A 17,209-nucleotide genomic window follows, 5' to 3' on the forward strand; every position below is an offset into this window, starting at 1 on the left:
TGTCTTTCATTGTTGTTTGTCCCAATGGCGTAAAGGAATGAACAGATATCAGCCATGGCTCCTGGCATAACAATGTCTAAGACTTTCAAGACTTTCCAAATCTTTACAAGCTTTTTACCCGTTCTGTCTCAACACTTTGCTTTGCTCGCAGGGTCCGTTTTGTCTGTTGGGAACTATGTAATTAAAAACTAAAACGGACACCTAAAAGTCTTGGTGATTTGCTACATGTAATGTTGGAGGGAGCAGGTAGGTATGGGGTGGTAATGTGAGAACAGTAAAATCTTCTTGACAGTATTCCAAAATGCTTGTCACCTCAGATAAACAGACATTAAAATCTCCTTGTCAACTTGTTCTGTAAACTTTCATTCAGAACTGCAGGGATGGGGTGTTGACACCTCTGCTAATTTTCCGCTCCCACGATGTCACTTCCTGATAAGCTAATGACAAGAGGTTGTAAACAAATAGATAAGCTACAGTAGGTGTGAAACGCAGATATATTATGACAAGAGTCAATAACTCTTATGTTTTGCCATGTAAACAATGAGCTTTTATGGTTTATGCAAAATCGATTACAGTTTGCAGACACAGTTTATTGGTTAAGAGCTATACGATTTCAACGGCGCCATTGATGTCTGGCATATTGTTTGTCATAAGTTTTTACGGTGTGTAAAATCGATGATGGTTATGGATATAGAGCAAACACAGAGCAGGGTTCTTTTTAGGCCTTGTTGTTCCTACAAAGTTTTTTGCTCTTGTTAAATGAACAATCACTTCCTGATAAACAAAGTATACATCGAAAAAAAAGTGCCTAATTTTAAAGTAGCTGAAGTGATGATACAAGGTCACCACATGCACTTAAAAGGACTAAGCTCAACCAGACTAATTTCTAGCTGCCTCAGATATGCCGTCATCGCAATTAAGTAACCTGTAAGTCGCTCAGGATAAAAGCAACTGATGTCGCCGAGTGATAAGCAAACAATAATTGCACTTTAACCGGCTAGTCCCTGTTGGAAAATCTAGTTTAAACTGAAAACATGCTAGCTGGTCCAAAATCAATGTGATGTCCTTGTTTGACCAGCCACCATGTGTTAAAAACCAGCTTAACTCTCCTTAGCTCATACGTCAATGGTCAAAGGTTGCTTGAATATGCTATAATGACCAGCTAAAAACCAGTTAGCATGTAAGAAATCAAGCTACCAGCTACACAATTCTTGCAAGGTAAAGATAATATTTGCTTCTCTGTTGTGTTGAAACCGTTTTGTTTCACATCCTTATTTCTGAGAGCTATGTTTAAAAAAAAATTGAAGGGAACTGGTGAACTTGGACATCTTGACCATATTTCAGGTCTGAGCCAAAGTGGTAGAGTATCAGGAAACATCTTTTTCCTCTTCAGAAACCCCAGATAATGCTGATCATCCCAATAAAAGACCTCCCTTTCCTTTCCGACTTTGTCTCTGTCTTCCATCCCGGTAGCTCTTTCTGTCCATTCAATGTGGCTTCAATGAGAAGAATCTGAGGTGGATGAGGTGAGTTTTGTGTGCATGTTTGAAAAAAGGAACAAGGAAAAGACGACATCTTTGTGATGGAGGGATCACAGACAGATGAGTGGAAAGGTACCATGCAGGTGAGAAAAGGAAGAAAAGTTGTGGATTGATGACTGCAGATGCATCTGACAAACATTTCCCTTCAGGCAGTGTGAGGAGAACAGATACTCAACCAACCACTGTGTTGCAACAATTCTGCTATACTGTATACCTCAGAGCTAGTTGCTAAGTTTGCTAAGCAAATGAAGACTGCTCAAAGTTTTTAAAGACTTTCTTCTGCTCTCTCTCCTTCTATTTCTGAACAAAGAGTACTTCCTGTGTACACAGAGGAAATTAAGCAACACGTTTAACAGGTTTCCCCTGGTTAGGATGCCAAATGATCAAACCGTGTACGTTCCAACACATGTGTAAGCACATCAAAGTTCAGGATTAAGAATGGAAAAAGCTGTCAGGCTAACCGCCTCAGGCCATCACGGCACATCATAAATTCCCCCAACTTTCAAGAAATTTACCATATGATCATGTGATGTACTGACAAACTTTTGAGGTTGAATACATCAGCCTTATGCAAATAGACTATGGATTTATCACTGCCACACTAACTGTGGAAATTTACTATAATAACACTGACTAGTATATGGCGTTTTTCAGGAATAATACTACACAGATACTGCAGCCCTTACAAAAAAAATGTAATGTGGCGGTAATATGGAACAGTGATGGCAAAATTATGGTACTTTGCTCACTGGGATTACTATATTGTATTATATTTGGTACTCCATTATCTTTCAAATATACCATAATTAATGTACAAAATACCATGGTATTTTGATTTATTTTTATTGCCTTTAATTTAATAGAATAGGAAAGGACAGGAAACGTGGGGTTGGTCTGGGTCTGATCGGAAGGCCGAAGTGCAACGGGGCTGTATGCCGACATGCGCTGCCCACAAGGCTATCAGTGGCGACATTGTGCTTTTTATTTGTTTTGTTTTTTGTTTTTGAGTAAGGGGTCTTTCACAAGAACATACTGTGGTAATATTTAAAAAAAATATTTTGGGAATGTACCATGGAATTCATGTAGTATCTTAAAACAATGGACTACCTTGTCAAAACCAAACTCATGGGTATCATATTAATTTATATGGCATTAATCAAATGATTCAATAAACTATAATTTGATAGTACATGTCCAAAATATCATGGTATTACCATGGTACCATGTCCAATACAATCATGGTGGTACCATAGAACTTTTTTGTTAGCATGTAAAGGATGCTTTATAAGAAAGTACTGTGGTAATCTATTGTATTTTGGGCATGTGCTATAGTAGATCCGTTGTATTCTTGGAAATATTATGAAGTAACTTACAATAACCAAATGAATGGGTATCATTTTTATTTATATGGCATTCCAAGTTACTTCAAATATGCCAATATGGTACATAAAACTTACAACTAATAACAATGTTTAACAGATAGATGGTTACTATGCAAGGCTACTACAGTAAACTTTCATTAAGACTGAGGGTTAACCACCCTGCATTTTTTGGTTTAGCCATTTCCTATCCGTCACCATTTCAGTTAACAAAAATGACTGATAGCATGAAAATGACTCATGATTTTTCTCCCCCCTCCCCCCCAATCCACCTCAATCTAGCCACTTCCTTATTAACCTTGGATCACATCTATTGGAGCAGGCCCAAATGTCTTGTGTGGCATCGTGTTTTAGTGGGAAAACCCATGAAAATCACAGCATGAGGTGGGGAGTAGCTGCAAGCCAGCAAAGCGCTTAGCCACTAACATCTGGTGGCAGATCTACACTGACTCTCATGCCTAGTGATTCATACTTGAGTCTCATGCACACTATGAAGAAAACAGTTTGTTTGAAGAGCGATACAACCTGGAATTATGTGATTACTCATCACTGCAAACAAATCAATCACTAAAGAAATAACTCAATAAATATATAAAAAAAAAATGCTCTTTCATACAAAACAAATTTAAAAAAAAAAAAAAAAAACGGACACACACATACACACAAAAAAAAATGTAAAAAATGTATTTAAAAAAGTATAAAACAATTTTTGTCTGAGTGAAAGATGTTTCAAATTAAAGTGTTTCATTTTTTTAAATGTATAATCTAAAATGTAATTTTTTTTATTAATAAAGAAAATATTTTTAATTATTATTATAATGATTAAAATTATTCTAATATTTAAATGTTACAATTATTGGATGCATAAAAAAATTAAATTGAATTAAATAATTTTGAATAAATTTAAATATAAATATTTTATATAAATACAATCTATATTTTATATAAAAACAATATATTTTATATAAATACAAACATATAAACACATTTTAAAATGATTAAATACATTCCAAAATATATTACATTTATGCATTCAAACCCATATTAGACTGTGGTATCACAATTATGGTTTGGTATCTGCTACTGAAATTTTTGTATGAAGACAACCTAATAACAGAAGACTATTTTCTTCCTCCCTTTGTTTGTTCTTGATCACTGACACATTCATTTATTTTCAATGACTACCAAGGCATTATGGTACCTTTCTTTCCAACGTTCTCTCTCAAAAGGAAGGTTATGCTGGCTCTTTATCATTCTTGGGCCTGTCTCCACTTGAGTAGCCAAGCTCTGTGTTTTGACTGTGATGATCTTAAAAGCTCTGTCTTGTGTTGCTGATAGGCATGCTTGTTGATGCTATCGCCACCTCAAGTGTGGGGGAACACTGCAGCATTTGTTGTTTTCGTGTTATAAGCCTGCAAGAGCCCCATTTGGATTAGCACTGCAGCTTTACTATTTCTCCTTTTTAGTGGGTGTAAAAACAGCGTGTTTTAACCACATGTGGTTATGACTTGCTAGACAGACAAAAAGCGAAGAAAAAAGGGTTGCCATGCTTGCAAGTAGTGCTTTAGAAAGATGGGTATATAAACAATGGGCCACAAGAAAGAGACGCTGTAAATTTGAATGATGAAAAAGTTTTATATTAGTGGGAGACCTGGTTTGCATACAAGTGCTACTGGGTAACAGAGGTTACGTGTGCCAGGGTATAAATAGAGACAGCATCACCTGAATGATAATTACCTTAGGCTACATGGCTACAAAGAGCCTTATTATCATGGTATTTTAGATGAGTGTCTCAGGAACATAGTGATGTCAAAGAGATGTGTATGTGTGTGAAAAGCACCAGTTTAAAAACTGGAGTATTAGGTTGATTTATCTTGCATATCTGAGTACAAGGTATCACGCTACATTTTGAATCATGACATATATACCCCAATACAGAATCTACACTTTTAAATAATGCAACTGTATCTTGTCCTTCTCTAAAGTGGTTTGTAGGATAAATTTCAAAGATGAATATATCGCCAAAGTTAGATCAGACCTGTAGTCCTGCAAATAAATTTTTCTCTTGAATTAGTACATCAAAGTAACAGGGCGTAATGTAAACCTGTGCATGTATAAGCTCAGAATTGAGACCCCTGCTGGGATTGTTGTTCTCTGGTGAGACTGATGACTAAACGTTCACATCAAAGGGCAAAAAAAGAGAGGCCGACCAAAGCTGTCTCTCGCATTCAGAGACGTGGCAGGTCAGGTCATCCGGTGGTAAGAAGAACAGAAAATTGCGCAGCTGAAACAAGGGAGTGAGAGAGGCCCTTGTCTTTCCTCTCTCTGTTCTTACTTTCCGAAGCCTCTGGTGTTAGTCTCCACTGACTCATGCCAACACAAATATTGATGTTCCGAGTCCATATGTCTTGTCTCCCATCAACAAAAGAAAGGGCAGGCGAACTCTTCTGACCGAGGACAATAGGAGACAGTCCCCCCCATATCCCCCCCCCACCCAAAAAAAAAAAAAAACACACACAAAAAAGGGCAGGGAAAACAAAAACTTGAGCAGGACAATAGTGCATGTTGCTTTCATAGCCTTAAAAAGATGAAATCTGGTGTTAGCACTGGAAGTCCGACTAGAGTTGACAGGACTTGGGAATACTGAGGTTTAGAAAACACGTAGAAACATTTTTGCTCCATTTTCTTGGCTGCAAGGAACGAAGGAAAGCAGAAACCAACGTTTTGACAACCCCTCAAACAAAAAGCAAGAAACCTGCTCAAGCAGTTGAAGGTTAAAGAAACAGAGTTAACACTTTATTTTTACTGCAACAACAATCTGACCTCAACCTGTAATAAATTTGATATTTCTTGAAGTTTGTCTGATAAAACAGGGCAAGTAGGCTACCATCTTTCCTCATGCAAGTTTAAAGACTAACCAGCATGGTGCTGCAGAAGATGGTGTTCATGTTCAACATCAACCAAAAACTGCCCCATTACCAAAAGGATGTCGCTTCTTGTCCCACAGAAAGCCCTTAACTGGCCAATAAAGTTTGGGTTGAGGAATAATGAGGTACAGACTGCCTTGACATCAAGGAAAAGAAGTCTGACTTATTACCACTTCTGAACTCTGACACATTCTAGATCAGGGGTTCTCAAATCTGTCCTGGAGGACCCCTAGTCCTGCACATTTTGTATGTGTCCCTTATCAGACACACCCAATTCATGTCTTGCAGTCTCTACTAACGAGCTGATGAGCTGAATCAGGTGTATTAGATAAGGGAGACATACAAAATATGCAGGGCTAGAGACCCTCCAGGTCAGGTTTGAGAACCACTGTTCTAGACACTGTACACATCTGAAGAGGAAGAAGAAAAGCTGATAGACAAAGCCAGCAAAGGTTCCACCAAAAATGGTCAAAATAGGACAAATGAGTATGGGAAAAAGAATAAAGTGAGTTACTGCTTCTTTTAAAGCATAATTTATGAGAGAGACCCCAAGTGGTCTGGAGGTCTCCACTACCTGCAGTGCCCCCATAGCGTGCTGAAATGCCTCAGGGCTCTGAGCACCAACCCTTCCCTCCCTCAGCCCTACCACCCTCAACCTTCAATCAATTTACCGTCAGGAACGTAGCGATCTCTACCAAGATAAGACGCAGAAAATGCAGTTCAGGAAAACAGAAGGAGAGAGAGTGCGATGGAAATTTGCAGCAAGAACAAGGATCAGGCTAAAAGCTTTGAACAGGGTAGAGGCATAGAAACTTGTTTAAGCACTGAAAGGGCAAAGATGAAGAGCAAGAAAGTTAGGAACAATGAACCTTTTTTTTCCTGGAATCTTTCTGCATGTTTCTTTCCATCATACTCTGGGCGCCACAAAAGTAGTTTTGAAGCTGACCGATTTATCCCTAAGGTCACAGCCGAGCTAGACCAATGACACACCACATTACACTTCAGACAAGGACCATTCTATGCAGCGACTCCTCCAGACCTGACCCTCATCAATACACAACGATGCCCTGGCCCAAGTGCATGCTGGGAACGCAGTTCACACAATGTCCCATTTGTGCATCTCACCGTGGGACCGAATCTTGTGGTTTTTCTCAGTCCAACCTTCTAGGTCCTTCCATCTCCAGCCTTGGATGATGGGAGGATACCAACAGAGGATCCATTCTCTGCAAAGGCGGTGCCTGACCTGCTAGAAGCCAGACACAGAGGAATCCGTAGCCCTGGGCACGCCTCTCTCTGCGTTTCATAGCTAGTGACGAAAATAGACAAGCTAATAAAGGAGTTACTGTACTTGCAGCCTTGATCCAATTAATACTGTTGGGGAGGGATTGAAAATAGCTTGGATTGGGCCAAATCAAGTCTCACTATTGCGGACGATGTTATTTCCTGATATTACAGCAATTATTTATGGAAAGTGAAGTATATGTCCCAGTCCCCAGTCCAATGTACATTCTTTTGGAAGAGTAGCAACACAGATGTGAAGCTGAAACCAACAGAGCAATGCCGGAAAGATGGATAGGATTGGGGCAATGAAGGAAATAAGCATTTGTCTAGCACCTCTGTTTGGATACATCTACCAGATGCTCCCAGTGCTCCCCTTTTTCCTGCCAGCATGTCTGCCACTTGTCTTCCTTGCTTGTTCTTTCAAAAGAACCTGTGAAATGAATCTGTCTTACCACAATACCTTTGTTTCCTGTCTGTCGCAGTTTATTTATGCTGGATACATTGCAGCAACACCAAATATCGTCTGCTTGTAGAGCCTCATGTTGCCCTCATTTCTCTGCATCATACACGTGGTTACTAACAACGTTGCACACAAACAAATGCATAGATATATGTTTTATTTGATCTTTCAGTCTTTCGAGAGCGACAGGTGCTCTGTGAATCTTGTGGTCAGGTCAAAAATAACCTCTTCTTTTGGACTGTCTGGTTCATGCTTGGCTCTCTTTTCCTTTGCTGTCTTGTTCTCGCTCACTCTTCTTCTCTCCCCAAATGCCTGGTTCTAACTGTTGCTATTTTAGTAGAACAATAAAAGGAAGCTTAGCTGGGGGCAGCAGGCTGGCACATTTGGGGCTCTGTCGCGCCTTTGGTGGTCTATTTGTTTGGAGGCCCGATTTCAAATAAAAATGTAAAAGGGTGGTGGAGGAGAGGGGAAAGACTTGATGAATTTCCACACAATGCACGGCCGGTTACTCAGAGGAAAAGGAAGTTCGTGTCTGGCAGAGAAATTATGACAGGTGACCTTTGAGATGTAACTGGCTAAGACCTTCTGTCCTGCAAAAATATAATTTCTACCCATCTCTAAACTGGGTTATTAGTGAGTTTCTCAAATGCCCATCCAGACTGGACAAGTTCCCTGCCAACTGTTTGTCGGTGTGTTTGTTCGGACAGGCTCAGCATGACAGAACAAGGTGGGGAGTCCAGGACGGTGCCAGGAACTCCATGTTGTCTGATTCAGCACTCTTTATGCCAAACTTTGCTTGTTTGTCTTCCTTGTCCACTGATGGTGCCAAGATGACTCCAAAAATTTCCCATAAGGCCCTTTGTCTTTTAACAATGGAATTCTCTGCATACACTTCATAGCTGCCACACTTACTCAGCAAGGAGTTCAAGAAAAGACACATGCTCACTGCCACTATCATGTTCAAAAAGTAAGATAACTGAGTTAAAGATAAAGAACATCTTACCTGTGACTAGGTAGAGGAAGAAAGGTCAATGTGTAAAAGTCTTTTTAAACAATGGACATGTTTGCTGTAATTATTTACACAAGAAAAAAAAAACAACTTCGGAAATTATGGTAGCAAAATATAATACTATATCCAGATATTGTGTTAAATACTAACGCAAAGGTCATGTAAAGACACGTGGGTGAAGTACATGAGGGCAAGGCCTAAGTCTTGTCATATTATAATCATCTAGAAATGATAACGAAGGACAGCAACCCATGTCCTCTGGGCTATTTTCATCCTGTGTACGTGTTAAGTGAAGTCAAATCAAAATCTATATTTGAAAAGTGGCTAAGCCTGTAAATTGTTATGAAGTCTTTATATCTACATCTCACCAAATCAGACTACACCTGCAAAACAGCTTTTTGTCCTATGGAGCAGTGGTTCTCAAACTAGGGTACGTGAGAACAAAATTCTGATTTTTGGCTTTCATTTAATTCTACCTCAACTTAAAGTAACCTTAAAACCAAACATGTATTTCTGACAAGTAAAATGCCACTTCTAATGTAAAAACAGGAAAATGGGAGTGCGGTAAACTGCATGATATCCAATCAGCTTACCTCATCATTTGCAGTCAAAACTGACTGCATCCACACAAGCAGAATGCATGTGATAGGATGCCAGTTGAATATGCTGCTTTAGCAAATCGCGCTGCTGTTCAATGTATCTTTAAAGTAGATCTTCACCTAATAGTATGAAGAGCAAATATTGACACGGACGGAGATCGATTTAAACTCTCTTCAATAGACACACTCTGTGCGTTAGGGCTGGGACAATAAATCGATGCATCACAAATCAATAAATGATTCTGCATCGATTCTGAGATTTCTTAGTTTTTAACAGCAGTTGGCACTGCGTGCTTTGGAAATAGCCGTATTCTGCTTGCTTCCAGTTCCTTACAAACGCACCACTTGAACCTAAAACAGTGGGCTGTGTTTATATTAATCTCGCATCATAAAAGCATAAACGAATGAACGAACGAACACGTTAAATATAAAGTATTCAAAACATGTAAGTTTATATATTTGGAGAAAAGTTCAATTGAACTGATGCATCATTCATACAGTGCTCCGGACCGTGCACCCAATGACGAGCCCAACACACCAGAAACAAGAATGGGATGCATTCTAACATAACTGTGGCATTAAACATTAATGACGGCTCGTTTAAAATATTGCACATATAGGCCATTCAGATTACCTGAAATACCATATATCTGCAGACGATGTACGTCTGTTTGTGGATGGAGACTTCTTCACCGGCTACAGGCTCTAATCCTCATTTGCGTGCGTGTGTGTACGTGAAATGCAGTGCTGAAGTGAAATAGCTGGGCAGTTTGATAGCCGAATTATAATAGACCGCCTACTAAAAATAAAAATAATAATAATTATTATTATTATTATTATTATTTAATACATTAATAGGAGAATGAGCCTAATATCGTCTTGACTATCGACAGAAAAATCTGCTATTGTCGATATCTCTGACTATCGTCGATACACGATACTATCGTCTATCGGCACAACCCTAGTTCCAACAAAATCCATATCATCTGGTGTGCGCTTCCAAGCAATATACTGTACAACGGTGTTTCGTTAGTGAACGAATCTGCGGCTTTGAACGATTTGAAGAGTCAGTGATTAATAACCCATTCATAGCTACAGCATTTTGCTTCGTTACTGAATGAATGATGCGACGCCTGAATCATTAAGACACCGACTTGCCACCACCTACTGGTGGTTTTATTTTTAAATCTACAAGCATCACTTCGATTTGCCATTATTTATTGCTTTATTTATCATATTAATAATACACTTAGTGGAATGTTAAAATATGACATAAAACATGACATATAATTAATAAGGATATAAAATATTTGCCTCTATAAAGGTAAAAAATGCACCTGTAAATCAATTAAAGGTAGCAAATATTGTCCTTTAAAAGAAAAGGTGGAAGAGAGGGGGTACACAGAAGAATGTTAAATGTCCTTAGGGGTATGTTGCTCTAAAATGTTTGAGAACCACTGCTCTGGAGAATATCCTGTTCTTAATACACTCTTCTTATTTTCTCAGTTTAAAAATTTACATTTTTTACTGCAAAACAAGACAAATGAAGTCAAAGAAGACAAATTTAAAATTCAATTTAAAAGTAATTTTACAGTGTCTGTCTTCAAGACCTCTTCGCATTCCTGACTAAATCCATCACTGACAAACACAACAATACTACATATGAATTTCTATGGAAAATAAAAACTCCAGAATCTCTTAGACAGGCATTATAGATGGTTTTGTTCTGGGAACTACTAATTTAATCTTCCGTTGAGAGGTTTCCACTCTATATTATTCTTAGAAACTTGATTAATTCCATGAGAAGATCCTATGTCACTCCTTGCAAGGTCATGTTAACATGTTTTTCTGAGCCTTTTCTAAAGACACACAAACAAACAAGCATTTATTGGCTCAAGATCTGAAACCCTCAGAGAAACTGATCCTGAACTCACAAATGTCTATGTGGGTTATTTATGAAACCTTTTAGCCAGCAGAAAGTAAAATGAAAGAAAAACCAAGCCTAATTTATGATGTCAAGAAAGTTAAGGACCCCAAACCAGACTAGCATGTGATCTTTCAGCTTCCTTGCAACTTTCTAGAGATAATAACATGTCAGCTGAGGTCACAAGTTTCTAGCATATTATACATGTGACATGGACCTTATGGTAAACTGTGCAAATAAATTCAGTAGAACTTTACTTGAGATGCTACATAAATTAATAAAGATAAAACACCTTTAGGATGGAGTCTGAATAGTAATTCTAAGAAGCCTTTTCAAAACCATCAGTCATTTAATCAAGGGTGATATGTGGCTGTGTAACAGAAGCCACTTCCCCTGTTCCTTCATTCTGGTAGAAAGGACTTCAATGATCGTGACTGAACTTGAGAAATTAATCAATTTAACTCAAATTTACTGGGAAGCAATGATTAATCAGTGACAATTTACCACTCTGAGTGGGAGTTTAGCAGTTACTAGACAGACTAAGCTGTGATACTTGCATGTGACAACATGAGTTTCAATCCCACTTGTGACATCTCCTGATCATTTCCTGTCCTCTCTTCCTTGCTTACAGTAAGTTAATGCAGAAATACCATAAACAACACTTGCCCAACAATATGTAAAAATAGGAACTTGACAAAGGCTGAAAAAGTGCACAAAATCCACAAAACGGCAAAAGTTATCATCGAGATGAAAACCGAAACTCTAAAAATAAGTTGTGATCTCACCACTGAAGAAGCTCTTGACCTTCAGGTATCCAACACTGAGTCGAAGCACCGACAGTTTGTCCAGCCGTGCACGGACATCTTCTGAGAAGGGTAGAAGGTTGGTCAGCTTGTCCAATTCGCTGTTCAGCCGGTCTCTGTGCCGCTTGGAGGGGTTGGATTTCACACCATCAGGTGGTGGTGGTTTGGGTCTGGAAGAAGAAATCAATTAAAAAAAAATTGTGTTACACTTCTTGTTACGGACTGTGATAAGCCAGAATGCTTGTAAGTCTTGAGGCGTCTATTTATTTAAATATCTTATGGAATGCAGGTGGCCTTAATAAGGGGTGCTCCGATTGATTGGCTACCGATCACTATCGGCCGATAATCACATTGGGATGATTGATCGGCAGTCTCTAAAAAGGCCGATCTCAAAATAGTAAGTAATTACTATCTCAAAATAGTAAGTAATCTCAAAGTAATTTGAAAACCTAGTGTGAGAAGTCACTTCACAAAAAACAAAGTTCTTCATGAATGGCAGGATTGCTTGTAATAAATATTTTAAAAAAGGAAAGGCAGTAAAGGTGACTATTTCTGTCAATGGTAAGTTTGTGATGACGTAAGAAAAGTAGTTTAAATGTTTTGCCATTTGCTTGAGCAAATTAATATATAAATCGAAGTAAATACAAAAGTAAAAGCATTGAATGATGTGTTGCTTATATTTATTGTTTAAACATGTCTGTTAAATATTTTATTACTGTACAGTGTAAAAAAATATAATTGCAATGCTGAAAAATCATTTTCAGTGACAATGTTTGGATTCGAAATCAAAATAATGGATAAATGATGTGTTTGTGCCTTTGTGGTAAACAGCCAAGGATCAGTAGCGGACTCTTCTCTTCTTCTAAGAGGGGCATTGCCCCCATTTTCAAAAATGAAATTCAGGCCCTGAATAAATTTCTAAAAATGCTGATTGGAGTATCACTATAGATGGTTATAAATTCTAAAAAAAAAAATTTTTTTTAAAAGATCGGTATCGGTATCGGCAGATACTGATTTCTTTGATCGGCGATCTGCCTTAAAAATCCTGTTCAGAGCACCCCTAGCCTTAATGGAAAATGTCCATTAAGAAGAATTCATTTAAGAAGAAGAGATATTGCAAAGCAGGGGTGATTCATATATAAAATAAAAAATATTTGCTTAATAGGGCTCGTATACTAAACTTATTGCAGTATTCCACTTGTATTGCATAGATAGGTATAACATTTGAGTACTGAATAAGCCAAATTCAAGTCTTCATGATCTCACACACACAACCCGTTTACTGTACAAACACAAAATTTTACTGTTTGCATTTCTTGTACATCAGTCTTTCCTTAGTTCAAGTATGCAAACCTCTTTGCCACATGCACTGTAATATGTTTTATATCGAAAGTTACATTTTCAAATGAATCGTGATCGTTTTATAAAGTATGCATTCATATATGCTTCATTTTCGCTGGAGGAAACAGCTGTGGTGTGATAAGGAGTGAACGCATTGAAAATTTAGGCTACAGTTAGATGGGGAACCGATTATTGCTCCCCCATGATATTTTGTACACTGGTTTATGACAAAGAACTGCACAGATGCAGATATTATAACAATCTATCGATAAACACCCACCTTGTCCTCTGTTTCTCGTTTCTAGATGTCTGAAAAGTCTTTGCTAATCAGACCTTGGTTTATCATTGCTGTGGTAGTTACTGTTTTCATAACAAATCTGCTCTCTAGATTCATATTAATTCATAAAATAGCACTGCAGCAAAGCCGTCTGCCAAGAAAACCTTAAAAACTTTAGAGCTGATTTGAGGGTTTATGTTTATGCTCACCAAGAGTGTTAAATGCCAAGTCAGAAATAGAAAAAACTGAGTTTTACTGTTTAAATACTAAAACAACTGTCTGCTCTCTGACATAAATCCCATTATCTAAGCTTGAGGACTCTTACTGGAATCACAGCCATCAAAACTATGACTGTAACTCAACCTCGTACTGCCTTTTCATTGCCTGCCAGCCCAGAAGACTAAGAGCGGTAACTCTAGCCATCTGAGCCGGACACTAATTATGTTTTCCCAGAAAGTAAAACTAACCTCCAAAAAAAGAGCCTGCGGGGACAAAAGAGTGCCTTCAGCCCCTTCCTTCCCCTTTGGCCCTGAGCTCCAGATCTCTAAAATGACACGAAGGAGCGCATCATTGTTGGCGCTGCATTGATTCACCTACTATTTCATTTCTCAGGAGATTCAGTTTATCTGAACAGCCTTCAATGGTGATCTCTCAGATAGATGTGACACTCAATTTACAGTCAAAACTGTCTCAAATGCTTTCAGAATGAAACTTTATCCTCCATCATTTTAGGTGTGCCTTGCTATTATTATTATTATTATTATTATTATTTATCTCCAAATGGTTATTTTTCAGGGCTAACTGTCCATGGACAATACATTACAAAGTATGTTTAAATGCACCTTTTTAAATTGACAATCATTTATTTGGAATGCTTTGGTTTTAACTTGGCTGTCAATTGTGCTGTAAGGAGTTACATTATATCTATATAATTCACACATATCATTGCAAATTAAAAGCTCATATAAAATATTTAAGTTTTGAAAAATCAAAAAATATACACAAAATAAATAAATACATAAAATGTGTACATTTGTCCACAAAGGCCCATATCAAATATTAGAAATAAATGATAAATACATAAAATGTACATTTGTCCAAAAAATAAATACATATAATATGTACAGGAACTATGGAACTACAAGACAATATATATATATATATATATATATATAAAAATCTGCTAAATATTTTTTACAAACATGGAACTATGGAACTACAAGACAAAACAAAATAAAACATATATTAATAATAATAACGTTCATACATTTGCTTTGTACATAAATAGCAATTTTTGTATTTAAAAACATCTACTAAAACATAGAAAAATGTATTTCAGCTAAAAACAAAGCAAACATTAAATTAAATGTTGCCTTCATTCCAGTGACAACATTTCCAGAGCAATTAAATATATTCTTGAGTACTCTTTTAAACAATTTAACAAAATGAAAAACACGTGGAGACTATAAAGCAAGGTCATTTAGGTCTTTGTGGGTCCGTCATAACGGTCAAATAATATTTTAAGCCCGGCCTCACAATGAAGTCTTTTGTGCGTAGCTACATAGCATTACTAACAGACTAACTAACCATAACTTCCTACAGAAATTTTTAATTGTTTTCAGTTTCACAATGTTTGCAATTACCAACATGGTGGCTTTGTTGTATTGGTCTGAAAAAGTCCTATCGCGGGAAATAGAGCTTCGACATTCCTCCTGAATTACAGTACATCTGATCCAGTGATTGGAGTTCTGATCATGAACCGCCCAACATTCGCTGTGGTCGGCAAAGGATTTTATTGTATTGAAGATGTCACTACAGAGGGAACATCTGAAATCTCTCATTCTTTCTTCTATCATGTGTTTCGGGCCAATCACATGAGGTATGACATCATGACTGTTTTCCTCTTGCAGGTCCCAACATGCAGCAGGGTTTCTCATGCTGCATGGAATACACAGAGGACCATCTGAAGACTCATCTCTTTGTTCTTGCTGTGTCACATTCTTTTAATGCACATTTCTATGTATTTTGCTCTTCCCCTTTTCTTCTTTTCTATACATACTGTACAACTGATTCTTTCTTTTCCATCTCTTTCCTTTTAAATTTGGCACTCGTCCTGAAAACTCTACCACTGGAAAGACAGTTTCAAAACGTCTGCAGTCACTGTTGCACAACAGCTTTTTTTGTCTGCATGTGTTGCGTCGCTTGAAAGGTTTACTGAGGACACCGAGAAAGAACAATCTGAAAGCATTTGGCAATCTAGCTTGAGAAAAATGTTACTACAAATCCCATGGTACATTCCTGCAAATCTCTGTCTCAGTTTTCCACATCCTTACAGTAGGGAAAGTTGTGTGTCGATACACCAGTCAAACGTTTGGTCCAACTTTTCATTCTTTATTAGGACTATTACTTTATTTACACATGACTGAATGATAATAGTCTATATAGAATACCATAAATTTAGCACGGGAATTATGTAGCAGCATGGACGCATAAATAATTAGAACACAAATAAATTAATAACAATAGCAATAATAAATTCATAAATAATCTCTCTCTCTTTCTCTCTCTATATATATATATATATATATACAGGTGCATCTCAAATTAGAATGTCGTGGAAAAGTTCATTTATTTCAGTAATTCAACTAAAATTGTGAAACTTGTGTATTAAATAAATTCAATGCACACAGACTGAAGTAGTTTAAGTCTTTGGTTCTTTTAATTGTGATGATTTTGGCTCACATTTAACAAAAACCCACCTATTCACTATCTCAACAAATTAGAATACTTCATAAGACCAATAATAATAATAATAATAAAAAACATTTTTAGTGAATTGTTAGCCTTCTGGAAAGTATGTTCATTTACTGTACATGTACTCAATACTTGGTAGGGGCTCCTTTTGCTTTAAATACTGCCTCAATTCGGCGTTGCATGGAGGTAATCAGTTTGTGGCACTGCTGAGGTGGTATGGAAGCCCAGGTTTCTTTGACGGTGGCCTTCAGCTCATCTGCATTTTTGGTCTCCCATAGATTCTCTATGGGGTTCAGGTCTTGTGAGTTTGCTGGCCTTTTGGTGGTGCTTTTGACAGTGTGAGCAGGTACCAAACCCTGCTGGAAAATGAAATCAGCATCTTCAAAAAGCTGTTCAGCTGAAGGAAGCATGAAGTGCTCCAAAATTTCTTGGTAAACGGGTGCAGTGACTTTGGTTTTCAAAAAACACGATAGACCAACACCAGCAGATGACATTGCACCCCAAATCATCACAGACTGTGGAAACTTAACACTGGACTTCAAGCAACTTGAGCTATGAGCTTCTCCACCCTTCCTCCAGACTCTAGGACGTTTGTTTCCAAATGAAATACCAAACTTGATCTCATCTGAAAAGAGGACTTTGGACCACTGGGCAACAGTCCAGTCCTTCTTCTCCTTAGCCCAGGTAAGACGCCTCATGAGTGGCTTAACAAGAGGAATAGGACAAATGTAGCCAAATTCCTTGACACGTCTGTGTGTGGTGGCTCTTGATGCCTTGACCCCAGTCTCAGTCCATTCCTTGTGAAGTTCACTCAAATTCTTGAATCGATTTTGCTTGACAATCATCAAAAGGCTGCTGTTCTCTCAGTTGGTTGTGCATCTTTTTCTTCACACTTTTTCCTTCCACTCAACTTT

At 37.7% G+C, this 17,209-nt stretch overlaps 2 protein-coding genes across 5 annotated transcripts in view; both read right to left on the bottom strand.

Moving 5' to 3' along the window:
• Positions 1-12,807, bottom strand: part of ahr2 (aryl hydrocarbon receptor 2) — a 223,353-nt gene extending 210,546 nt beyond the window's left edge. Inside the window, exons 1-2 of the mRNA XM_042749540.1 lie at positions 12,797-12,807; positions 11,906-12,093 (exon numbers count right to left, since the gene is read on the bottom strand). Coding sequence (XP_042605474.1) covers positions 11,906-12,093; positions 12,797-12,807 — 199 coding nt within the window. The remainder of the gene's footprint in view (positions 1-11,905; positions 12,094-12,796) is intronic.
• Positions 1-17,209, bottom strand: part of LOC109082837 (glutamic acid-rich protein-like) — an 848,403-nt gene that overhangs the window by 772,906 nt on the left and 58,288 nt on the right. The gene's annotated exons all lie outside the window — the stretch shown is intronic.

This window comes from Cyprinus carpio, chromosome B22 (assembly GCF_018340385.1).
Source record: "Cyprinus carpio isolate SPL01 chromosome B22, ASM1834038v1, whole genome shotgun sequence".
Classification (NCBI taxonomy): domain Eukaryota; kingdom Metazoa; phylum Chordata; class Actinopteri; order Cypriniformes; family Cyprinidae; genus Cyprinus; species Cyprinus carpio.